The 25610-nt window shown below is 38.5% G+C and overlaps 3 protein-coding genes and 1 long non-coding RNA gene across 13 annotated transcripts in view; 1 reads left to right on the forward strand and 3 right to left on the reverse strand.

Annotated features, from left to right (window-relative positions):
- The window catches only part of NDUFAF7 (NADH:ubiquinone oxidoreductase complex assembly factor 7), a 35190-nt gene extending 34829 nt beyond the window's left edge, over positions 1-361 (reverse strand). For 3 of the 4 annotated variants that reach the window (XR_003907994.1, XR_003907993.1, XM_029937943.1), the window contains exon 1: positions 219-346. Coding sequence is in view for 1 of the 4 variants with exons in the window: in XM_029937943.1 (XP_029793803.1) it covers positions 219-273 (55 nt within the window). In the remaining 3 variants the exon portion in view is untranslated. Of the gene's footprint in view, positions 1-218 lie in introns of all 4 variants that reach the window. The other variant, XR_003907995.1, reaches the window with a different exon arrangement.
- On the forward strand, positions 361-20324 carry CEBPZ (CCAAT enhancer binding protein zeta). Its single transcript, XM_029937935.1, has 16 exons — positions 361-570; positions 2421-3919; positions 7138-7369; positions 7943-8123; positions 9131-9219; positions 9769-9822; positions 10386-10488; positions 10592-10660; positions 11893-11959; positions 13051-13151; positions 13806-13863; positions 14125-14306; positions 14930-15019; positions 18869-18930; positions 19128-19209; positions 19992-20324. The coding sequence occupies exons 1-16, from the start codon at positions 415-417 to the stop codon at positions 20129-20131; spliced, it is 3165 nt and encodes a 1054-aa protein (XP_029793795.1). The 5' UTR covers positions 361-414; the 3' UTR covers positions 20132-20324.
- Positions 7907-9380, reverse strand: LOC115290158. The gene is made up of 2 exons (XR_003907996.1): positions 8432-9380; positions 7907-8190 (listed from the first exon to the last, which is right to left on the reverse strand). It is a non-coding gene; the product is annotated as an uncharacterized LOC115290158 (long non-coding RNA).
- On the reverse strand, positions 9612-25087 carry CEBPZOS (CEBPZ opposite strand). 7 transcript variants are annotated; one of them, XM_029937949.1, is made up of 7 exons: positions 24553-24890; positions 24162-24266; positions 21949-22064; positions 20828-20872; positions 20171-20255; positions 11510-11551; positions 9612-9836 (listed from the first exon to the last, which is right to left on the reverse strand). In XM_029937949.1, exons 3-5 carry the CDS (start codon positions 22061-22063, stop codon positions 20173-20175), a joined length of 243 nt encoding a protein of 80 aa, XP_029793809.1. In that variant the 5' UTR covers position 22064; positions 24162-24266; positions 24553-24890; the 3' UTR covers positions 9612-9836; positions 11510-11551; positions 20171-20172. The 7 variants fall into 7 exon arrangements, with proteins under 7 accessions (XP_029793809.1, XP_029793811.1, XP_029793812.1 ...); XM_029937951.1 differs by lacking the exon at positions 11510-11551 and having other exon boundaries at positions 24553-24889; XM_029937952.1 differs by lacking the exons at positions 9612-9836; positions 11510-11551 and adding an exon at positions 11581-11780 and having other exon boundaries at positions 24553-24891.
- Between the last annotated feature and the right edge of the window lie 523 nt (positions 25088-25610).

Here is a 25610-nt window from a genome sequence, read left to right on the forward strand (position 1 = left end):
GAAAAATCTTAGTTTGCTAGTGCAAGCAGCCTGAGGGCTTCCGAAGAAGCTGCGTTAACTGTTAAGCACGCACGAAGCACGCCCCCCAGGCGCCTGCAGGCATTCACAGTGCCCGCCACCACACAGCCATTTCGGGTCTGAGGCCGGACTCGTCTGCACCTCAGAGCGCCACAGACAGTCTCTCCGGCAATCGAGTCTCCGGCTCGTGGGACGCTTACCTGCGCGAGCGGCGACGCACAGCGGGCCCACGCCTACCCTCGCAAGGACGCTCATGCTGAACTTCGGAAGTCAGCGGCGCGCAGTCCCAGGGCGTGGAGGGAAGCCATTTCCGGGAGAGGACACGCCCCCACAGGAAGTACGTCACTCGGGCAAACGGAAGGAGTTGGTGGGCTGTGTGCGCGTGTTTTTCTCGTAATGGCGGCCGCCAAGAAGCCTTTGGAGTTCCATGCCAAGCGGCCCTGGGGCGGAGAGGAGGCGGTAGAAGATCCGGACGAGGACAGCGAAGAGGATAACGATGAAGCCGAAAATGGGTTCTCTCTGGAGGAAGTATTACGGCTTGGAGGCACCAAGGTAATGGCCTCCGACTCTCATACAAGGGGACAGAAGCTCGAGGAGTGGTCTCGCGAGTGATCGGGCGGGTGGCGTGGGAGGGGGTCCTGAACCGCGATTCCAGCCTCGAAACGTGTGTTGTGCCCTTTCTGCACTTCTTTTCCACTGCTCTCTACAAGAGAAGAGTGCTTTAGAATTGAACGTTTTTGCGCTGTGGCCTTTCTTAGGATGTAGGTGACCCTTTCATTTCACTGATAATTGGCACACCATCAGGTCAGAGAGGACTGATCTTTTTTGGGTCCTGACATCGTGGCATCAGTGTGCTAAACTCCAGTTGTTGGAGTGTTAACTTCCGTCCTCACGGGGTACACGCACATGTGTTACAAGCGCTCAAGAAAAGAGGCCTTCTGCCCTCTTGGAATTTACATCCTAATTAAAGAAAAGAAACAGTAACCAACTTTTTAAAGCATAGAACATCGGATGCTGAGTAGTGCCTTGGAGAAAAAGAATACCAGAAAAGAGGATAGTGAGTAGGAAAGGCGTAACCATTTCAAATGAGATCGGGAACTCCTCCCCGAGATGTTCAGGCAGAAAACTAGGAAAGTATATCTTCCAAGCACACACACACACACACACACACACACACACACACACACGTGTTCCTTTTCACACAAAAAGTACCATACTGTATAATATTTTGTGTGTCTCTTTTTTCTTGTTGTCTTAAAGATTTTTCTATATCAGTATATGCAGTTGTGTCATTGGTTATGCCTGCATAAATCATTGTTTTAATCTGTCTAACCAGCCACTTATTGTGGACATTTTAGGTTGTTAGTCTTTTGCTATTTTAAATAATGCTGCAGTGAATAACCTTGAAAATACATCCTCTCCCACACTGTGTGTATAATCTAAATTGACAGAAATGGAACTGCTGGATTGAAGGATGTGTGTCTTGTGTTTTGATTTGAAGGTAGCAAATTGCCCTCCATCGAGTTTATGCTAGTTTACATTTCCATCAACTATGTAGGAAAGTGCCTGTTGCTCACACTCTCTCCCCAACACCACCTGTCATAATTTTATCTTTGCACAGCTGACACATGAGAAAACGGATATATCATGGTGGTTTTAAATCGGATTTTTCTTTTAATGTTTTATTTATTTTTGCGTGTGTGTGCACAAGCAGAGTAGAGGAAGAGAGGGGGACACAGGATCTGAAGCAGGCTCTGAGCTGTCAGCACAGAGCCTTATGTGGGGCCCGAATCCACAAACCATGAGGTCATGACCTGAGCCAAAGCTGGATACCCAACCAACTGAGCCACCTAGGTGCCCCATAATTTGGATTTTTCTTAATGTCAGGTTGAGCATCCTTTCATATTTTGGGGGGGGGAAAAAACGTTTTTCCCTCGTGAACCATTTGTTTATATTCTTTGCAAATCTTTCTTTTTGGTTGTCACTTCCTTCACTGCTGTGTAGGAACTTTTATATAAAATATTAGGTCCAATTACTTTAATGTCAGTTGCCATTATTTTTTTCCCATATTTGTGTTTTTGAGTTTTACATGTTTTCTGTGAATGACAGTTATACCCATCTTTGCCTTTAAGGGCCTGCAGTTTATGTCAAATTTGGAAAGGCTTTCTTTACTCTGAAATTATTTGAATTATGATGTGCATTCTCTTATTATTTTATGGTTTTATTTTTCACATTTAAATCTTTAACTCATTTAGTATTTATTTGGTTGTGGGATGGGAGCCCAGGCAATACCATAATAGTTGAATATAACTGATTTTAAAGATACAGATTTCAAATTAACTTTTGAGATTTATCTAAACTGTTGGATTTGTAATGTATTTTCAACAAATGCTTTCATGCAGCAAGATTACCTTATGCTGGCTACCTTGGATGAAAATGAGGAAGTGGTGGATGGAGGCAAAAAAGGAGCAATCGATGACCTTCAGCAAGGTGAATTAGAAGCATTTATTCAAAATCTTAGTTTGGCCAAGTATGCAAAAGCTTTCCTGGTTGAAGAAGATGAACCAGCTAAAAAAGAAAATGCCAGCAAAAAAGAAGCAGGAATATCTAAAGTAGATAAAAAAAGGCAAAATGCAGCAGAAAGTGAAAGGACATCACTCAGTAAGGTGAAAACTAAGAAGAGGCCAGAACAGCATTCTGGTGAGAACAACAGTGCCACACCAAAAGTTAAAGATAAACAACAGGACATCTTTGAATTTTTTGAGAGACAGACATTGTTGCTTAAGCCTGGAGGCAAATGGTATGATCTGGAGTACAGCAATGAATATTCTTTGGAACCCCAGCCTCGGGATATTGTGTCTAAGTACAAAACCTTGGCTCAGAAATTGTATGAGCATGAAATCAACTTATTCAAAAATAAGACAAATAATCAAAAGGGAGCTTCTTCTACCTGGATGAAGGCAATTGTGTCATCAGGGACGCTGGGTGACAGGATGGCAGCCATGATTCTCCTTATTCAGGATGATGCTATTCACACACTGCAGTTTGTAGAAACTCTGGTGAGCCTTGTGAAAAAGAAGGGTAGCAAACAGCAGTGCCTCATGGCTTTGGATACTTTCAAAGAGTTACTCATTACAGACCTTTTGCCAGACAATCGGAAGCTGCGGATTTTCAGCCAGCACCCTTTCAACAAACTGGAACAGTTGTCCAGTGGCAACAAGGACTCAAGAGACAGAAGGCTGATACTATGGTATTTTGAACACCAGCTGAAACATTTAGTAGCTGAATTTGTGCAGGTCTTAGAAACTTTAAGTCATGATTCATTAGTGGCCACTAAAACTCGAGCGCTTGTGGTAGCTCATGAGCTTCTCTGTAACAAACCTGAGGAAGAAAAGGCTCTTCTTGTGCAGCTGGTGAATAAACTGGGAGACCCTCAGAACAGAATAGCCACCAAAGCCTCCCATCTGTTAGAGACCCTGCTTTCTAAACATCCGAATATGAAAGGAATCGTATGTGGCGAAGTGGAAAGGCTGCTCTTTCGCTCAAATATCAGCTCCAAAGCACAGTATTATGCAATTTGCTTTTTAAATCAAATGGTCCTTTCCCATGAAGAAAGTGAATTAGCTAACAAATTAATTACTCTTTATTTTTGTTTTTTTCGGACTTGTATCAAGAAAAAAGATATTGAATCAAAAATGCTTAGTGCCCTTTTAACAGGGGTAAACAGAGCATACCCTTATGCCCAGACTGGTGATGACAAAGTGAGGGAGCAGGTTGACACGCTCTTTAAAGTGTTGCATGTTGTGAATTTTAATACCAGTGTGCAGGCTTTAATGCTGCTTTTCCAAGTAATGAATTCTCAGCAGACAATATCAGATCGCTATTATGCCGCATTATATAGGTAAGTACATACCGTTAATAATGTGATTTAACAATGTGATTTAATGTGCAGCACCTACTCTGCCCTTCTGTGGGAAAAGAGACTTAGAAAAGTGAATTTTTGGTCCCCTTCCTCAGCGATTTGTCAGTCACCAACTTTGAGTAAGTCACGTAATCTTTGTTTTCTTGTTGGAATACTGTGTTAAATGTTTTGCATGCATTATTTTTATTTTGAGAAGTTAAAATACAGAAGAATGCCCTCCCCCAGGAAAGCATCCATATCCTATTATCTAATATTTCAACTTTAACATTTTGCTCTATCTGTCTAAATCTTTCAAATATTAAAAAGTTAGAACTGCTGGGGCACCTGAGTGGCTCAGTCCATTAAGTACCCTGCTCTTGGTTTTGGCTCTGGTCATGATCTTGTGGTTCATTGAGATCAAGCCCCTCTTCAGGCTCTGTGCAGACAGTGAGGAACCTGCTTGGGGTTCTCTCTGTCCCTCCCCAGTTCACATGCACACCCTCTCTATCTCAAAAATAAACTAAAAAAGGTTGGGGGGGTATTAAAAAAACTAGATCTGCAGTTGAAGTTTCCTTCACTCCCGTCCTCAGCCCTATATTTCTATCCCCTGCCCTTCACACAGCCATTCATTCAACAGGAGGTTTTTGTGCCATCTGTATGATGGACACTGTTCCTAGTGCTCTAGCACTGAACAAAACCCCACCCTAGAGGTGCCTGTGTTCACAGTGGGGAAGACAGAGGGTAAATGAGAAAGTGTGTTAGGGAGGATAAGGGTTTCATTTTTGGAATTTTTTACTTATTAGAAATAAGATTTTGTTTACTGAATTCTGCAGTTGTCCTGACACTCATTCAGGGATGGTATTTTGAACAGTGTATAAACAAGAACTTTGGAACTCTTCAGGTATGCCAACAAGCTACACATACCTTTTCTTTTTTTTTCTTTTTTAAGAAAAAGCGTGAGTGGGGGAGAGGAGCAGAGAGAAGGAGAGACAGAACCTTAAGCAGGCTCCACACCCAGCATGGAGCCCAATGCTTGTCTCACTCCTACGACCCTGGGATTATAATCTGAGCTGAAATCAAGAGTTGGATGCTTAACCAACCAAGGCACCCAGGCACCCCTATATTCCTTTCTAATTCGTTTTAATAATTTATGTACATGTATCTTATGAGAAATAGAATGTGCTAATTAATATATTTAACTTAAGCCCCAGTGCATGGATTTGAGTCCTAGCCATTAGTTTGCTGTGTAACTTTGGACAGATTACTTAATCCTCTTTAAAACCCTATTTGGAAACATTTTGATGCTATTTCACAGTGGCCCAGTTTGTACAATGGAAATGAGTGCACCTATCCGTAGGGTTAGTTGTTCTGAAACTTCTCAAGGTTACATAGCTAAACAATGACAGAACGGTGACTTTGTATAGACTTAATGTATATGTTAACCCACGTAATCTTCACATGTGAAGTGTTTAAAGCCTCATGTACAGTCAGTGCCCTACAAGTGTCGGCTGCTGTTGCTCTTGTTGGCTCACATGAATTTCTTTACTGTATTCCTAACATCTCTCCGTCTGTGAGGTACAGTAACTTGTGCAAAGTCACACAGACATGACCAGGCCAGTTCAGATGGCAAATCCTGGTCTGTGGGCTCTGGGAGTTCATGATGTTTCACGGTGCTGATCGCACTGGGAAACTAAAGAATATCTCAGAGTCCTCTCCATAACTCTTACTAGTCTACAATTAAAAAAAATTTTTTTTTTTGTTTTTTATTTATTTTTGAGAGACAGCGAGAGCAGGGGAGGGCCAGAGAGAGAGGGGGACACAGAATCTGAAGCAGGCTCCAGGCTCTAGCTAGCTGTCAGCACAGAGCCCAATGTGGGGCTCAAACTCATGAACCATGAGATCATGACCTGAGCCGAAGCCAGACACTTAACCTTAAGACTGAGCCACCCAGGCGCCCTACAATTTTTTTAAATAATAAAAACTTCTTTACTTTGGAAAGAATTCTAGGACTGAAAATGTAGAAGTTTCCAGGTTTTAAGTTTTTTTGTTTTGTTTTGGGATTTTTTGGTAACTTTGATGGTCATAAGAACCTTTTGGACAATGTTTCGAATTTATTGGAAACATTTTTTTCTAATATCCATTTCCCATCTCTGTTTAACACAACAGTCTAATATCTGAGGAGTACACTCTTAAATTCTTTAAATTATTGCTTGCCAGGAACTCTCACAGATGGATCTCCTCAAAGGGCGTATAAGCCTTCTTATAGTATTTCATTTAAGCAAAATTCCCTATAAACAAAAATTCTCTAATATAATTTGAAGGATAAAGGAAACAAATGATTTGGTTTACAAAGTATGTTCTCTGTCAAATGGTGGGGACACACCTATCAACTCTCAGATGTTTTAAAAAATGAGTCACAAAATGGATGGAAATATTGAAAATGTTAAATGTGAAGAGAGAAAATCAAGTATAAAAGATTAAATGATACAGGAGATCTCAGAATATCACAAGAAATACAGAACTGACAAATGGGGGAAACTAGGTATGCAGAGCAGTATGAAGATGTTTCACAAGATCAAATATTTCCATTTCTAGTATTAATGGAAGAAAGGTAATAGAAGTGCTTAGAATAAGAAGTAATATTGCACATGAACATATACCAAGGATTGCATTAATTCTGTTTATCCTAATGTCTGGCGAGAAGAACAGTTGGAGCATCTCTAGGATTCAGCAACTAGGATAAAGAGGAAAAATTTAAATTATCTTGTTCAGTTTTCTACTTTACATGTATGTTCTTCATTAGAAATATGTGGAAGGCTGCCTCCGGTCCCCAGCTAGGAAGTAGGAATACAAGATAAGAGCCCTGGTCTAGTCCACTGCTTTCATAAGTCCGTTTTCATTTTTTGGTTTTGGATTAGCCTCTCATGTGTAGTTTTGTGGTTATATAAAAAATTATGCTGTTATCCTAGAGAATGGAGAACCACTTGGAAAAGAAACCAAAAAAGTCTCATTTTCCTGTGGTAATTCTCCTTTCCTCCTGCCCCCGGACACCCCCAAGATCATCATTCTTTTACCATATTCTATCTGAGGGCATGAGTGGTCTCTTGTAAAGCAGAACAGGAAGGTTATCCCTAACTAAGATGGGGTTAGCAGTGCCTCTACTGCTGGTTGTGGAGGTGTGTGATGAATAAACATTTGATCTTGTTTTTGTTTTATAGGAAGATGTTGGATCCAGGGTTGATGTTGTGTTCCAAGCAAGCCATGTTTCTTAATCTTGTCTACAAGTCTCTGAAGGCGGACATTGTGTTGCGCAGGGTCAAGGCTTTTGTGAAAAGGTTACTCCAAGTTACCTGTGAACAAATGCCACCGTTCATATGTGGAGCTTTATATCTTGTGTCGGAGATCCTTAAAGCAAAACCAGGTTTAAGAAGTCAACTAGATGATCATCCGGTACATTTTACAACTGCTTTTTATATCGAGTGGGTTCTGAAATATATTCGCATTTTTCTTTTTGCTTCAATAACTTAAGTTTTCTGGAGCATGAACAAGTGTGAGTTGTGGATTTGGACAGACTTGGATTTTAGTCCCAGGTGTACAGTCTACTAGTTGGGCATGTTGCATGATCCCTTTACTCATAATAAACTGTACTGAACTATAATTATATGAGGTAGTTACAGATAGTTACAGAGCTGGGAGGTCTCTTAAACTTGTTGCCTTGTTTGTGAAATGAACATATTAGCACCTACTTGATAGGGTTATTTAAAACACTCAGAAATTTGAGGGTTGAATGTTGTCATGTTTAAAAAAAAAAAAAAAGAGCCCCAAAGTCTCCAGGAAATTGTGGCTGAAAACTTAACTCCTTTTACATTTAGGAAAAAGAACATGGAATCCTCTCATCATGAATTTGATTGATGGAACATTCATGTTTCACCATTATTGCAATAAGTGGATTCTAAACTCCCTCACTGAACTAAATGCAAACTTTTAGTTGATTAATGTAGATTTATTAAAACATTATTTTAGGAGTCTGATGAAGAGAATTTTATTGACATAGGAGATGATGAAGACACAGAACAATTCACTGATGCAGATAAAGAAACAGACACAGTAAAAAAAGCTGAGACAGAAGAAACTGTTTCTGAAAGTCCTGTGGGAACAAAAAAATCAGAGTCTGCTTCTTGGGTGCACTTCGATAATTTGAAAGGTGAGTTTCTTAATCTTCAAATTTTTCTCTTGAACTTTTAAATCAGGGAATTGAATTCCCCCTTGATCTTAACAGAAATTAATACACCATTTAGGAAGTCCTCAGTATTTTTTTTTTAAGTAGTGCTTTTATAAGCAGATATATTCAGGAACTTAGAGCTAAATTTTTAATATAGTGACTCACTGATCTATTTATTAACAATACTATAGATAATAACACATTTTAAAGTAGTTCAGATCTTAGAAATTAAAGCAAATACCTCTTGGAAATGCAGCCTCTTTATTTGAGGTTCTAAAAAGCACACTAACCTTGCAGATCAAGAAATATGCCAGACCCATTTCCTCAAACCTGTTGTGGGACTCTTGGTAAAATTATTTCATCTCCCCAGACTTGTTTGCCTATGAAATATGAAGGAGAAGTATGGTAGCCAGCAGGAAAGTTTTTAAAAGAATCCATCAGTTTCCCTGAAGGCAAGACTGAGAGTAGTAATCCTTTAGAAAGATGATGCGAATTGTGAAGTTAGAGAGTTCTTTGTAATGTGTTCTGAAAGTTCTCTTAAACTTTTGATCCTGAGTTTCTGAAATCATGAAGAAGATAATGTAAAATTTGTCCCAAGTGAGAATTATTTCTGCACATAATTTAATAACAAATATTCAGTGCTTTTAACGTTTCAAAAGAATTTAGACCTATTTTATCTTCAGGTTATTTGCCATTTTAACACTATGATCTAATTGACCTAGATTGGGGCACCTTTTGCTGCCTGGTTTATTCAGTTTGCTACTTCAAGGTAGCAAATGCTATCTTGGGTACTATAACTAATTCTTGTTGGGACTTAGAATTTTTTATCTAGGTAAGATACCTGGCTAAGAACATTGAAAATTCATAGTAATATTACATATACATCTAACATGTCATAGTTATTAGCAACAACAATTAATGATGATAGTTTTAGTGCACTCTTGGGCTAGGAATAAAGCATTTGAGAAATAGTATTTTTTTGTTCTCAGGTGGCAAACAGTCAAAGACATATGATCCATTCAGTAGAAACCCTCTGTTCTGTGGAGCTGAAAACACTAGTCTTTGGGAACTCAAAAAGGTAAAGTAATTTTAAATTGTCTTTTAATTCATTAATGCTTTATATTTGCCTTCTGAATTTAACACTCTGAAGTTTCCATTTTTATTGTAAATTATAGTGTTTAGTTACTTAGACGTTAGTAAATTGACACAAGGAAGCAATTTGAAGTATGTCACCCAGCTGTAATGCTTTTAACCCATATTTCTGCTAAACATTAAATTTACACTTTTTTTTTTTTTAAGTTTTATTTAAGGGGGAGAGCATGCATGTATGTACGGGAGGGCCAGAGGTGGGGGAGAGAATCCCAAGCAGGTTCTGTACTATCAGTGTAGAGCCTGATGCAGGGTTCAGACTCATGAACTGTGAGATCATGATCTAATCGGAAATGAAGAGTCACTTTACCAACTGAGCCATCCAGTCACCCCTAAATTTATGCATTTATGTTTCTACATTTGCATATAGAAAATCTTAAGTAATGTGTGTGCAAAATTGAGAAATACAATGGGCTCAAGTTTCAGTTCTTTGGTTTAGTGTAGTAAGAGTTGACTTTGCTTACATTTTTCTTTTTAGCTGTCTGAGCATTTTCATCCCTCTGTGGCCCTTTTTGCAAAGACTATCCTTCAGGTAAGTCTAAAATGCTGCAAAGATAAGAAATAAGAAAAAATAAGTAATCTAGTTTTAGATAATCAATAATTGGTCATACACTGTTTTCTGTCTACCACATAGAATTATAAACATTTTCTGCTGTTGTAAAGGAGCAGTGGCTTCTTCAATACAGTGCAGCAGATAATTCTTCCCATTCTGAAGTGAATGGAAATACAGGATATTAGAAAACTGCAACTGTTATTATCACTTTCTGGCTTTTCTCCTCAGGAAAGAGTGCCCATTCCTTTTCCATTTGTTTGTCTCTGTGCCACTTCAGTGTTTGATTGCTGGTTAATAGTTAGAGGACCTGCAGCATTAATATCATTCACCTGTTCATAAAATCAGCAGTACATCATAAAGTACATCTGTATGAGTGTGTGTGTGATTCTTCAAGTAAAGAGGGATGAAATGGATGTTTGAACAGTCATTTATGGCGTGTTTGTGCCTTTGGTGCATTGTTTTTCTTTTTTTTTTTTCTTACCTGGATGCATATATATAACTTGAGTTCAGCTCTTAATCCTCCCACCTCCTCCACCTTTCAGGGAAATCATATTCAGTATTCAGGGGACCCACTCCAGGATTTTACATTAATGAGATTCTTAGATCGATTTGTATACCGAAATCCAAAGCCACATAAAGGCAAAGGTATGCTTCTAATTAATTATTTGGTTTTCAGTGTTGATATGTAATAAATAAAATGAGCATAAAGCTAGGTTTTACATTGCACTGTCTTGATTTTACATTTCAGAAAACACAGATAGTGTTGTGATGCAGCCAAAAAGAAAACATTTTATGAACGATGTTCGTAGTCTTGCTGGTAAGCATCAAGCTTGGACAGTTGAAATGGACAAGGTAGTACAAGTCAAAACACATAAATTGTTTTATTCTTTCCTCCACTTTACCAGAATAATACCGAAGCACCAGAGACATTATCTTGTTCCCAAGAATGTGTATGCATTCGCAAGTTTACTGGGTCTGACTGGGCTTTTTTTTTTTTTTTTAACATTACAGAAAGTTTCAAACATATCCAAATACACAAATAGTATAATGAACCCCTTATAACTATCACCAGCGTGAACAGTTACCAACATTTTGCCATTTCTGTATCTGTAGCTTTATCAGTGATGACCCCCCCATACCCACATACAACTCTTTAATAGTTAAAGCCATCTTAAACTCTTTAATATGGGTTCAGCAGAAAGCCCACAACTGCTTTTGTCACAAAGTACAGTATTTTATAGATTTCTCCCCTTTTTTAATGTTTATTATTTTGAGAGAGAGTGAGCATCTGCATACACATGCAAGAGTGGGGATTTTAAACTAGTTGATAACCGTGTGTGGGTCTGGAGTACCCATCTTGTGGGTCTGATTCTGTTTCTGTATTCAGACATTTCTTTATATAATAAAGCACAGCATTTTGTTCAGAGACTAGGATTAATTTGTACCTTATAAATCATTTAATTTCCAACTAACATATTTCACAGAGGCCCAGAGATACAAATGGAATTGCCCAAAGTCACTAGTTAGAATTCACCCAAATCTGCTTTTAATCAAGAAGAGTTAGAAATTTTTACTGTGAAGAGGGAAGTAATATTCCTATAGTGCCTTGTTCTTGTTCCTTAGTTTCCATCTTAGTATATGTAAAATTGTGGATAATTCTATTTACCTTTACTTCCTGTTCCAGAATGGCAGGCATTACTGTCTTTTTCTGAAATGAAGATGTCAAGTATAAAGTGATTATTAAGAGAACTCTTTAATTTTCTCCTGAAATTAGGATCCTGGATGCAGTTGGAGGATGAGAGAACAGTGTTGTTTCTCTCTGATGCCTTGGTGGTCACGCACTTCGTTGTAGCTGACAGTTTCAGTGTTGGGTCTTCTGCACTCAGACTTTTCCAGAGATTGCCCTTTGCAGTAGTAGATCCCTTCCATCCACCTGCCTTAACATTTTGAGATTTTAGAGTTCTAGTATGTTGTATGTAGTCTTAAGAGCTTGAGTAACCTAAAAAAGGATTGCTTTAATAAAATTTTTATCTTAATCTGTTTTCCTAGTGAACAGTAAGGAGTTCCTTGCAAAAGATGAAAGCCAAATACCAGTGGATGAACTGTTTTTCTACAGGTAATATACTTATAGTTCCATTTGGGTACTATTAAAATTTAAATTTTTAGATTCCATAAAATGTTTCATTAACATAGGTGTGTCTTGAAAAGATCAGAAGGTAGGGTTTTTTTGTTGTTTTGCAAAGGGAGTTTATAAATCATTCGGTTTGCTAATCTTAAAATCTCTAAGCAAAGTATGTGGCACCTGTGTGTCTCAATTGGCCGAATGTCTGACTCTTGATTTCATTTCAAGCCCTGCCTTGGGCTCTGCTGATCATCGAGTCAACTTGGGATTCTCTCTCCCTCTGCCCCTCTCCCCAGCTTGCGAGCATTCTGCCTCACTTACTTTTCCTCTCTATCAAATTAAAAAAAAAAAAAAAAAAGATATGTAAATGAAACTTAAAACAAGTAAATTTGGGGGTATTTTTATTTTATGACTCTTGACTTTATGAAACTTAATCTTTAATTTCTTGGTTTTTTAATATAGTAATTATCTTACAGGCTTTAAGTCTGTTATCAGTCTAACATAATAAGCAACTCATGAATAATTTGTCTAAAACATAGCTCTAAGCAGAATTAGCAAAGTTCACTGTGCTGCTATAGAGAGAAGTCCTAAACCTACTCTAGTATTACCGTTATCTGATTGGTTAAGTCCATTTGATTTGATTTGCTCTTTAAAAAACATTTTGTGTGAAGAATTTTGAGGGTATGATCCCATTTGCAGAATGCCAGGTTTCACTGTACCCTTGTATGAGGATAGGTCTGACTGATAAAATACTCTCATTGGGTATTCTCTAGAGTCACAGTTGGTTTTATCCTAACACTTGGATCATTAGTGTTGATTTTAAAACATTTTTCACTATGCCATTTAATTAAGATGAGGTGTTTTTATGGAAAACTGAATCCTAAATCTTTGAAATGTATTATACTTCACATCCAGTGGTTTCTATTTTAATTCAAAACTATTTTTCTACAATAAATACAAATTTTAGTCACTTATATCGAGTTAGCAGTTTTTATATTTGTGTCACTGGTCATAGGTGACACAAATTATAGTAAGATGAGCTCTTTCATAAAATTATTAAATATATAACATCCATTTTATTTTAGATACTATAAAAAAGTTGCTATTGTTAAGGAGAAACAAAAACGAAATGCAGATGAAGAGAGCATAGAAGATGTGGATGATGACGAATTTGAAAAGATGATTGGTAATTTGTTTTTGTAAACTCTTCAATTTGTAAAATAATCTATTTCTATTTCCTTGTAGAATACTGGGATATTACTGCTAGGAGTGATGTTAGTTTTAGGAAATCATTTGGCTAAGAATACCATGCAAACGACAGTGGAGGATTGAGAAGTACTTCGGTGGCATGTGGTAGTTCACCTGCACTTGTTCCAGAAAAAGTATTTAGTTGGGCATGGATTATTAATGGGAAAAATAAATTTGTATTTACAATGGCGTCTATTCCTTCATCTATATTTAGGCTAGAACAAAAAAATGGGAAATTAGAAAAACTTGCATTGAGTTTGTTTTTTTCTTGTGCATTGTATAGATATAATACTATAAGCACAAAAACAACCACTTAAAAGGACTATACATTGCTAAATATTTTTATATTTACCCTCTTTCCATAAAAGAGTTGTAGAAAGGAGCTGAAATTAACTGGAATCCACGTTAGTTTGGGGATTTAAGTAAGAAAGATCAGTATATTCATAGGTTTATGTAGATTAACCAAACATACCAGCAATAGTCAGATTTATATCATTTTGGTATTTACTTGTCATAAGTGATTCAAATCAAAAACATATGTCAACTTTGTTATTCTTTGCTATATCTGACAATTTGTATGTTGTTCTCCTAGATACATTTGAAGATGATAATTGTTTCACCTCTGGAAAGGATGACCTTGATTTTGCTGGGTAAATTACTTTTCTTCAATCTTTTTTGTCCCCCTCCCGCATTTCCCAAATTGTCATTACAGTACAGGACTATGTGATGTGTAGGGAAAATTTATTGAAATAAGTTTGGGAAATGGATATTTCATTTTAGACCTTTATAATGCATGTTAGTATATTAAATGGAGGTTCTGTGCTGTCTGTTACGAGCCTAGTACCCTGCTGGTCACCAAAAACCACTTAGGAAAACACTGCTCTCTATTACAAGTTTTTGTTTTTCTTCAGCAACATAAAAAAGAAAAAAAAAGGTGCCAAGGAAGACCCAGAAGATGAAGATTCAGAAGGCAGTGATGATGACCAATTTGATAACTTAGATGATGATGAAGTTTCTTTAGGAAGTATGAATGAAGAATTTACTGAAATTGATGACGATGGAGGAACATTCATGGATGTGTTGGATGATGAAAGTAAGGGCACTTTTTAAATATGGGGCAAGAGTATATCTTCCTTTATTCCACAGTGTAGGATAATTTTTCTGGTGCAGGTGTTTTTTTTGTTTGTCTTTTTTTTACATATTATCCTATACTCATTAATAATCAGATTGGCAAAAAATAAGGGCCTTTTCCCCTCTTATTTTTATTTGGAACTGAAGGTGTTTTTTTTTTTTTTTTTTCTTTAAGAGGCTGAGTTTGGGCATTTATTTATTTATTTATTTCATTTTAGAGGGATGGCATGAGCTGGGGAGAGGGCCAGAGGTGAGGGAGAAAATCTCAAGCAGGCTCCATGCTCAGCGCAGAGCATGACGCAGAGTTTGATCTCACCACCCTGGGTGGTGCCAGTCGGATGCCCAACATACTGAGTCGTCCAGGCGTTCGGGCTTTTATTCTAATCAGCAGTCAGGCTGTCTCTCCAATACCTGTGGAGCTGTTAAGTTTTCCTTTTTAAATTTTAGAATAGTAATTATTTCTAAAAGTTAATCAAAATAATCATTTTCTTAGTCCAGTAGCAGTTCTGTTGTTTTTTAAGTTGCTTAATAGCATGGGTTTTTTTGTTTTGTTTTATTTTTTCTTTTCTTTTGTTTTTGGAATAGAGGTTGATGATGATGTCAGCTCCAAAATCAATACAAAGAGAAGCAAGAGAAAAGGTGCAAATGATTTTGACTTTGCTGGATCATTTCAGGGTAAGAAATGCATTTACTCTCTTTTAAACCTAAGCAGTAGTTACGTGAAAGTTTCCACTCATTATCATTTTGGGAAACTTTTTGTCAGTACAATTTGTTTTTTGCTTTTATAATGGATAATAACAGTTTTCTCTATTTTTATTATGTGAAAGCTGTTTGCCACACATACCTTCAATTATTTTCTCTTCATAACTTCCTCTCACTTCAATCTCTCTTAATCATCTTTAAAGTGTATCATAACAGATTATGCCTTTTAATGTTAACACTTGTAAAGTGGTAGTAAAAGAAAAAGGTACTGTATCAGGTGACAATTTTAACTTTTTGATAAACATGTAGATAGCAGGGGGCCCTCTGGGTGGCTCAGTGGGTTAAATGTCTGATTTCAGCTCAGGTCATGATCTCATGGTTGGTGTGTTCAAGCCCCGCAATCAGGCTGTGCTGACAGCTCGGAGCCTGGAGACTGCTTCACATTCTGTCTCTCCCTTTCTCTCTGCTTCTCCCCTGCTTGCGCTCTCTGTTTCTCTCAAAAATAAACATTAAAAAAAAATTAATATAAAAAGCATTATATTTTATTCCTGAAATCTGTGATAAATTCATAGGCATTTTCCTATGGTTTGCTTCTAATGCTTCTGTATCTTCTGCTGACTAGTAAATATTGATAAAGAATGAAAATGGATTCATGTGGTTAAAAAATAATTAAAATATTTGACAACACTTTTTTAAAAACTAAACAAATGTTAAAATATTTTGGACAGTAAATATTTTTGCTCTTAAGTGTCAAAAATAGTAACTATTTTGGTAGTAGTCTCTCAGACATTTATACCTGCAAAACTTTTATAAGCTCTTTCAAGTACTGACAGCCATAGTCTAATTAAGAGATTGATTTACCTGGTATGTTAATTATAACATACTGTCTTTCAGATTTTGTCTTCCACTGCTGGAGTAAGGTCACAATATAACACTAGCATGTGCTCAAATATGAGACAATTTTCCCTAAAATAATCTCCAAAAAGAAATGTTGGGGCACCTGGCTGGCTCAGTCAGTAGAGCATGCAACTCGGAGTCCTAATTTTGAGCCCCAAGTTGGGTGTAGAGATTACTTAAAATTAAAAAAAGAAATAGGGCACCTGGGTGGCTCAGTCAGTTAAGCATCCAACTGGGCTCAGGTCATCATCTCACAGCATTTGTGAGTTTGGGCTCCATGTCAGGCTCTGCACAGAGTACAGAGCATGCTTGGGATCTCTTTCTCTCTCTACCCCTCCCCTATAGGTAAACTTTAAAAAGTTGCTTTATCTTAAGTTCTACTGACTCTTTCATTAAAAGGTGCGCTCCCAGTGACTTTATTTTGTTAATCAGCTTAACAATAACCCAACAACCCTCGGACCAACTAATCAGGGACTTGATTTTGAATAAAGTGCTACTTCTAAAGACCAGAGCCTGAAAGATGTTAGATCTCAGCTGACTATAGTTTGGGATGCCGGTTGAAGGATACCTGACAGAATTGATTAAAATAAAAGGAGGCGAAGGAATTTCAAACATTGATAAGTTGAAGATAGGGAAGTGGGGAGGTGGGTGGTATTCACCCTACATCTACAAATATTGGATATCCTTAAGGATAAACAAACCATAAGGCAAGTTTAAGAAGGCAGTAACAGGGCTTACCAGTTGAAGTTATATATCTATACCTATAAGGTGAATGAAAACCAAAAAAACCTTTCCAGGTGCTATACACAAATGGGAATTATAGCTAAAGAGAAAATATTCAAGTATCTTGTTTAAGCATACACAAAATTTAAGATGAAATGCTCTAGAAACTATTTTATCAAAAGTGGCTTTGGTATCAGTGCACAGACTTTACATGATTGTTATTAAGCAGCAATATTATTAATAGCCAAAAAGTGGGAACAATTTAAATGTCTGCTGACTAATGGTAATGGAATATTCAGCAATAAAACGGTGTATACTGATGTGTTATATATTATAATGTGGATGAGCTTCAGAAATGTTACGCGACGTGAAAGTAGCTGAATGCAGAATACCACATATGATCCCACTTACATGAAATAACCAGAAAAGGCAAAAGCCTTCTTGGGAAAAGGGCATGTGACTGCAGATAGGCACCAGGATCTTGTGGAGTTGATGGAAATGTTCTAAATTTGCATTGCGGTAACAGTTGGACTCAGTAAATTTATTAAAACATACTGGATTATATACTTAAAAACAGCTAAATTTTATTATGAATTTTATTCCCTAATAAAGCTATTTTAAAAAATTGGCCCTACTAGTGAGTGTCTGACTCTTGGTTTTGCCTCAAGTGTTGATCTCCTGGTACATGGGATCAAGCCCCACATCAGGTTCTGTGCTGACAATGTGGAAACCTACTTGGGATTATCTCCTTCTTTCTGTCTGCTCCTCCCCTGCTCACAGGCGCATACTGTCTCTCAAAAAATAAACTTAAAGTAAAAATTAAAATTTTTTAGTGTGAGAGAGAGAAAGACGGGAGGGGGGGGACCAGTGAGAGAGGGAGACACAGGATCCAAAGCAGGCTCCAGGCTCCAAGCTGCCAGCACAGAGCCCAACAGTGAGGCTTGAACTCTTGAGCTGCAAGATCAAGACCTAAGCCAAAGTTGGATGCTTAACTGAGCCACTCAGGCACCCAGAGTAAATAAAAATATTTTTTAAATGGCCCTACTAGATGCAAAGAATTTCAGTAATATTGTTTTGGAAAAAGTTAAAATGGATAAAAAGCAGTATTTCTAATTAATTTGTTTTTAGATAATGTGATTTTAAGTGTATGAATTAAAATTTAATAATAGGGGCACCTGGGTGGCTCAGTCAGTTTAGCATCTGACCTTAGCTCAGGTCATGATCTCACAATTTGTGGGTTTGAGCCCTGCCCTGCATCAGGCTCTGTGCTGACAGCTTGGAGCCTGGGGCTGCTTCAGATTCTGTGTCTCCCTCTCTCTCTCTGGCCCTCCCTGCTCACACTCTCAAAAGCAAACATTAAAAAACTTAAAGATAAATAAAATTTAATAAATAATAGAAATAGATGTTCTAGCTTTTTTTATTTTGAAAGTTTTGTTTATCACCTGGGTGACTCAGTCAGTTAAGCATCCAACTCTTGATTTCGGCCCAGGTCATGATCTCGCATTCATGAGTTTGAGCCCCACATCATGCTCTGTGCTGGTAGCGCAGAGCCTGCTTGGGATTCTCTCTCTGCCCCTCCCCTGCTCTTGGTCATTCTCCCTCTCTAAATAAATAAACTTTAAAAAAAAGTTCATATTCACAATTATAAGTTCAGTGTTATTTTTTCTGAGGAGAACCACTTTGAGAAGTATAAAAAATTTCATTTACAAAATAATAAATATACCTTCTGTCATCACTTTCTTCACTATTAGTCCAAAGAATAAAACCTCTGACTTAATGAGAATTTACAGTTTGCTTTAAATATTCTAAACTTCATCCATGTCAACTTTGGAATTAGTCTTGCCTGATCCTGTGAAAGTAGGTAAACATGGATCAGTGGCCAAATCGGAAAGGCAGGCAAGACTCTATTAGTTATCTAAACAATTCTGTTAGGATACTATTTTAAAAGTACTGTATACTAACTCTTAAATATATTTGTTTTTAAAAGCCAGTTGCTTAATAGTGTGCTAAAAGGGAACTAATTGTATATTTTAACCCAAATACAACTTTTTAACAGAAGTATGTTGAAAGATTGTTGAATCACTGTGTTGTACACTTTGAAACTAATGTAACATTGTGTGTCCACTACAATTTTCAAAAATGTGTATTTTTCCAAAATTATTGGCTTTACAGTTTAATAATCTAAGCTTATACTCTTTTTAGGACCAAAGAAAAAAAGGAAAGGAAATTTCAATGACTCCAGCCTCTTTGTATCGGCTGAAGAGGTAAGGCTTCAGTTAGCTATTCTGGGGTACGGTACCCGGCTGACAGTAGGTAGAGTATAGTCTTGATCTTGGGGATGTGAGTTCAAGCCCCACATTGGGTGGAGAGATTATTTAAAAATAAAGTCTTTAAAAAAAGAAGCAGCAGCTAGGTATTCTACACAGCTTTGAGTTTTCTAATAAATGTATTTCTTTTTAAGTTTGGCCACCTACTGGATGAAAATATGGGATCCAAGTTTGATAACATTGGCATGAATGCCATGGCTAACAAGGATAATGCAAGTAAGTAACTTGAATTTTTTATGGAGGTTTTTAAATAGCCTTGACTTACAACTTCTGAAGATGTATTTTTAGACAACCTTTTTTAGTAAGGATCAATAAAATGGTTCCTTACAACTCTGAAGGAATGGCTTTTTCATCTGTATGTGAGGAACATGTAGGCGTAAAAAGCACTTAAACCGTAACAGTAAAGACTTGTCACCTTTGGGGCGCCTGGGTGACGCAGTCAGTTAGGCAGCCAGCTCTTCATGTCAGCTCAGGTCATGATCCCATGGTTTATAGGATGATCAGGATCTGCACTGATAGTGCGGGGCCTGCTCAGGGTTCTCTCTCCTCCTCTGCACCCCCCCCCACTTGTGTACTTTGTCTCCCTCTCTCAAAATAATAAATATAAAAAACATTTTTAAATAAAAACTATAGTTACTTTAAACTGTTTAATTCTTTTACAGAGGCAGTTTTTCTATGAGTATGCTTAGTAGCTTTATAAGTACTTTATAGACATTTTTATTACTTCCGATATTGTTACTGGCTTCTATTCTTTTGCCAATAAAAGTGTACAGGGGAAATAAAATCTTTAGAGTATTTGTTCCTTTCTTGTCCTAGTCTTTTATTCGTTAAACAGTAATCTTTAACAATAAATGCAGAAGGAAAGCAGCAAACAAAAGGAGGGCATTTGCACTGTGGATGGGAAGTGACTGAGCCTTAGCAGCCAGAAGTTCCTGTTCTGCTCTGTGGGGCCAGGAGTCTACAATGTGGTGTGCTCATCTTTCTTCTTCCCCACAAAGGTCTCAAACAGCTTAGATGGGAGGCTGAACGTGATGACTGGCTACACAACAGAGATGTGAAAAGTATCATCAAGAAAAAGAAAAATTTCAAAAAGAAGAGGCCAAAAACCACTCAGAAAATTAAAAAGCAAAGAAAATGATTGTTTTCTAAATAAACTGTAAGTTAAAATTGTACTCACTCTTAATTTTTGCTATTCAGCCATTTTTCTTGATCTTGCTCTCTAACTCCATACATTCCAGACTGCTCAATGGATTTGTAATAAACTATAAATAAATACAGCTGTCAATTATAAAATCATGTAAAAGTGTCAAAATTAAACTATATTGAGAGAAAACAAACCTTTTCCTTATTTCTTAATAGTATAATGAAAAAGTAGGATACATATTTCACATATAAGCCCTCTAGCATCTGTACTAATCATAATGCGCACTATTTATTAAGCATTACTTTATAGCAGATGCTGTGCTAAGTAATTACACAATGTCATCTTGTTTAATCGTTACAACAGTTCATAAAGTGGGCATTATTACCACTACAGAGAAACAGTTCCAAGAAATTAACAAACCAGAGGCCACTCAAGGTTTAGGTTGTGGTTTGATTCCATCACCACCTCAGATAGGTTTCATTCCAAAATCTACATTTTTAACCCCTGGGTAACTACTCTCATCTCCAAATGAGAATTTTCTCCACCCCATGTTCTCCAGAGCTAAAATAGGGATAGATCATAATTTTTCTTGGAAATTGACATCACAAAATTAAAAAGCCCTTTAACCATTAGTCACTTAAAAAATTACTTAATGGGTACCTGAAAAAGTTTTATAAGGGGAAAACATACCTTCCAAGATGAAGGGAAATTTTTTGCTCATTGTTTGCCTGAAATCTGATGGAGAAAAAGGCTTAGAATTGCATATGACTAGAAATTCATTATATTAAAACATGGAGTCCATAATTAGTGCTAGCTTTAGTGTCTGTAAGATAATCTGTGTTAAGGTCCTTCTGGTAATCAGGAACAATACATCCTTCTGGACAGGGTGTAAGTTGCACTTGCCTTACATGCTGCCTCCCATAGTTACTTTAGAGTTTTGCAAATGTGGCCTGTATATATGATGTAATTCATTTAGAAAAGGGATAAAAAGCAACTTTTCAGTGTTAATGTGTAACTGTGAAGTTTGAGATCAGAAACCAGGTAGACATTTCAAATTCCAAAGCAAGGTAAAATGGAGTCCATAAAAACAATTCATTGTTCAGCAGATTCTATTTTACCTTCTTAGTATAATTAGAAACTTTAATTTACTCTTAAATACGATTTGGATGTTTTCTTTTACACCCTTACACTTGAAAAGTGTAGAGACTTCATGAGATCCAATAGCATCCAGAACACAGTGTTGCACTAAAATACTTTAAGACAAATGACAAATTTCAAAGATGACCACCACCCCAGGACTACTATTATCTGCCTTAGGGAAAGAGAAAGTGGCATTTACTAATTTTGAGTTGAGGACTCCAAATTTCCCCCCACAAAATGTCATGCACTTTAAGCAATAGCCAGTAGCATGGGAAAGGGTTTTAGCACCCAGCTTGACACAGAGGAAGAACCAGTATGACAGCCTTTCAAAGTGGTTACTTGACAATTCAGCTCTGCTACCACTACTCTACCAAACAAGGAGGTGTAAGTGGCAGGCTGAATTCCTTCCATCATGTTCCCTAACTAAGCCAGACCAAAAACACTGTATGCCCCCGACTAGTAAAACCCACAGAAGTGTGAAACATTTTCCTTTGTCTACAAACATTTAGGAAGAAGAACCATTAAGGCCATAATTAACACAACTTCCTCTTGTGCCCATAAAAATGCCCAATACCTAGAAGAAACCGATTTCTCTAAAACTGTTTAGCACCTAAATGCATCAGCAAACCGTACACCCCTCTAGAAAACATTAACTTCTGAATTAGGATTACCTTGACTTGTGTTCATCTTATTAAACAAAAAATATGCTCCAAAAACGCCCACAAGTTCAACTACTAAAACTCCTTTAAAGATCTTCTTTGCCAGCGGTTCCATAGTGCGGGACATCCTAAGTTTAACAACAAACAACATATAAACCTGAATGAGCATATACAAACTTAACAGCACTTCCATAAAAATAATTCCTTCCCAGTTTGAATGATGTACACTGTATACTTATTTGTATTAGGTATGTCCCACATTCCTAGTTTTCAATCTCCACCCCTCAGGGGCACAATGAACCAAAGACACCACTGGATAAAGCACAGGCAGCAGATCAAACTGAAAAACGCACTGAAAAAAGAACCAACAATTTATCAGACTAAGATTTTTAATTGCCTAAGAATATAGAATGTTGAGGGTAAATCATTTCTTTCTTTTTTTTTAACACTGATTTATTTTTGAGAGACAGAGAGAGATAAAGCGTGAACAGGGGAGGGGCAGAGAGAAAGAGACACAGAATCCAAAGCTGCCTCCAAGCTCTGAGCTAGTGGTCAGCACAGAGCCCGATGTGGGGCTCGAACCCATGAACTGTGAGATCATGACCTGGGCCTAAGTCAGATGCTCAACCGACCAAGCCACCCAGGTGCCCCATAAATCATTTCTTTTTAACCAAACTAAGAATTAAGATGATCTGAATGGGCAGCATATGTGAAAGCCCTTTGTAAGTACCCTATAAGAGTAAGGTTATTCTAATCACATAAATCTTTTGCCTTTTACTAAAGTTTCCGTGGAGAAAAGTAAGGTTATTCTATTAAGTGGTTATCCATGTTTCATAGCCGGAGGTTTTCATTTATTTATACAACATATATTGAACTAGGTGCCACAGCTCAAGCATTTCATCCAAAATTGAGCAACAAATCAACTTGTTCTGGGGACTGCTAGTCAAACAGTATTTTCAAACTAATTACATCACCCAAAAGGCTTCTTAAAAATGCACATTCCTGGGCCTCAGCCTTTGGTTCCCCAGTCCCCAGATTAGCGATTCAGCAAGTTGAGATTTAGGAACCCAGTAATCTGCCCATTTGCAAGCAACTCCAATGATTTCTATACCAGAGGCCCCTAGACCACATGAGGAGGAAAACTGATCACCATCCCCCAGTAAGTGGCAAACTAGACTTTACATCTTGATTCTCTTCCTTTAAAATAAAAGCTAATCAAAAAAAGTTTGAGTTGGGGCTCAGTCGGTTAAGCTTCAGCTCTGGTCATGATCTCACGGTTTGTGGGTTCAAGCCCCGCGTCGGGCTCTCTGCTGACAGCTAGCTCAGCCTGGAGCCTGTTTCAGATTCGGTGTCTCCCTCTCTCTCTCTGCCCCTCCCTCACTTGTGCTCTGTCTCTCTCTGTCTCAAAAGTAAATAAACTATATTAAAAAAAAAAAAAAAAAAAAAAAAGGGTTTGAGTCTTCCTTCTTATTCTCTAATGTAAAAGCTAAACAAGGGAAAGGGCTATATAAGTCAAGAAAATGGCATATGACTCTTAGTATATGAAACGTAAACCCAAGTTATTACTCTGCCTCCCTATAGCCCCAACAAGAAGAGAAACCAGTCATTTTTAATCGTTTGATACCGTCCCATGGGTGCTGTCTTGTTCTCTGATGTCTGTGCAGATGCTAAGCTGTCTAATACCCTACACTCCCAGCTCTCCGCCGCCGTCATGCCTTTACACCATTTCCTTCTGACTCCTTTTCATAATGCCTGAGAGGGGGGTAATTAAATACCCTCCTTTGTGGGATTATCCTATTAATCTCTTTAGCAGGTGTCCCTTCCCTCCAAAATTCCTTTCCCTCATTTTTGATAATGTGATCACCCTGGGGACTAAAAGATTAAAACTTTATTATCCCTATCTTTAAAAAATGAAGCAAAGGAAGTTAAAAAAGAACTTACATGTAACCAACAGGTAGGTAAGTGGAAGGGAACGGAGAACTGTTTTGTTTACCATGATGTACAGACACCAGGTAAGTCATGATCGGCACAGGGACCTCTCTTGGGGTAAATTTTAATGTTCAACGGGTGAAAAAAAATTTTTTTAACTTAAAAATAAAGCTTGCCTGCAGCCATATCCACAATGTAAGGAATCCAAGTAAAATCTGGTTTTGTTCTAAGGGGAGAAGGTGAGGTGAAGGGTTCAAAACATAAAGTACAAATAACACTATAAATTCAGCGTTTACCTTTTTGAAATATATATATCCACAGCTTCCAAGTCCCCTCAGGTTCAGGAAAGGTGTTTATAACGACTGATAAGGCCTAGTTGATAAAGACCACCGAAGGCATACCTGTCCACGACAAAGTAAGGTTACTAACTAGCAGAGGAGGCGCAAGATTAGACAAGACCTTGGGGAAGGACAGAACTTGGGCGATAAGTTTAGAAGAAAGCGGTCCTCGAACGGGCTCGAAGAAAGGCAGGGCTGTGTGTCATGGGGGTTCACACCACACCGGGCGGAGAAACGGATTCAGGATGCACAAGCTTAAACGTGCAATGTTGCGTCCGGACACGCCTCCTGTGTCCACTGCAGCTAGAACCCGACGGGGCTCAGCACCTGCGGGCAACACGACTCCTACCACAGCAACGCTGGCTGTCGGAGAGCAAGCTTCCTCAGCCGCGTCCCCGGGTTTGATTAGCCAACGCGCTTGGTCCAGGTCCCCACGGTGCAGAACCACGGGACCAGCGAGGCCCCCGGGAGCTGCCTCAGGCTGGCTACGCACGATCCTCAGGCCCTCGCGCGGGCCCCCGGCCCCCGGGTCTCGGGGTGTATCCCGGCGACCCCGCGCGTTCTCCCGCCTGCCCGGGCTCCCCGCACGCTCCCGCCAGGCCGGCAGCCGACTCCCGCGGGCATCGCAGGCTGCACTGCCCGGGTCACGGGGCCAAGGTCGCCGAGCGACCCGGAAACACTCGGGCTTCTCCCGCGCCCCTCCGGCAGAATGGATATAGCGACACCCAACTTTCCTCCGAATGACCCCAGAACTTTAGCGAAACCCGCTCCCCCTCCCCGCCCCCAAAGAAATCCTGCCCGCCTCAGCGCCCCGGGGAGCAAGAGTCTGGACTCCCAACTAAAGCCACCCTTCGCTCTTACCTGAGGAGCTTGTGTGCGATACTGCGCATGCGCAAGCATTGCTAAAGCCCCGCCCCTCCCAGCGTTGGCCCCGCCCCACACCGTAATTACCTCTTATTGTGCTCCTCTTTTTTTTAAAGTTTTATTCTTTTAAATAATTTCTACACCGCCTGTGGAGCTGCAATTCACGACTCCCAGATCAAAGGATGCATGTTCTTCCGACTGAGCCAGCCAAATGCCCTGTTATTGTGCTCTTCTTACCGAGAGTAGATCCTGACTGCGGCCTGTGTACGTTAATTTATTTAATCCTCAGAAAAACTATGTCATAATAGGTGCTGAGTATTTCAGTTTACAGAGAAGGCGGGAGTTTTACCCTGCCCACAATCACAGATCTAACAAGAGACAAAATTGGATTTGAACTCGTGACACTGACTGGAAAACCTGTACTCAATTATTTTTCTACACTCTGCAACCCAAAGTGTGATAGAATCCGCAACCTGGGAGTTTCTTAGAAATGCGGATCTATGGATGCACCTGGGGGACACAGTTGGTGGAGCAAGCAACTCA

This window comes from Suricata suricatta, chromosome 4 (genome assembly GCF_006229205.1).
Source record: "Suricata suricatta isolate VVHF042 chromosome 4, meerkat_22Aug2017_6uvM2_HiC, whole genome shotgun sequence".
NCBI lineage: Eukaryota > Metazoa > Chordata > Mammalia > Carnivora > Herpestidae > Suricata > Suricata suricatta.

Bases quoted from the DNA above. Each gene is read 5' to 3' on its own strand.
- CEBPZ (XM_029937935.1), top strand. From the start codon at position 415: ATGGCGGCCGCCAAGAAGCCTTTGGAGTTCCATGCCAAGCGGCCCTGG. The intron at 3,920-7,137 runs GTAAGTACATAC...TTTGTTTTATAG, and splicing joins TATTATGCCGCATTATATAG to GAAGATGTTGGATCCAGGGT. The intron at 10,661-11,892 runs GTAAGCATCAAG...CTGTTTTCCTAG, and splicing joins CGATGTTCGTAGTCTTGCTG to TGAACAGTAAGGAGTTCCTT.
- CEBPZOS (XM_029937949.1), bottom strand. From the start codon at position 22,063: ATGTCCCGCACTATGGAACCGCTGGCAAAGAAGATCTTTAAAGGAGTT. The intron at 20,873-21,948 runs GTAATCCTAATT...TTTCTCCATCAG, and splicing joins TAAGATGAACACAAGTCAAG to ATTTCAGGCAAACAATGAGC. The intron at 20,256-20,827 runs GTATGTTTTCCC...ATTTATTTATAG, and splicing joins ATTTCCCTTCATCTTGGAAG to TTTATTACAAATCCATTGAG.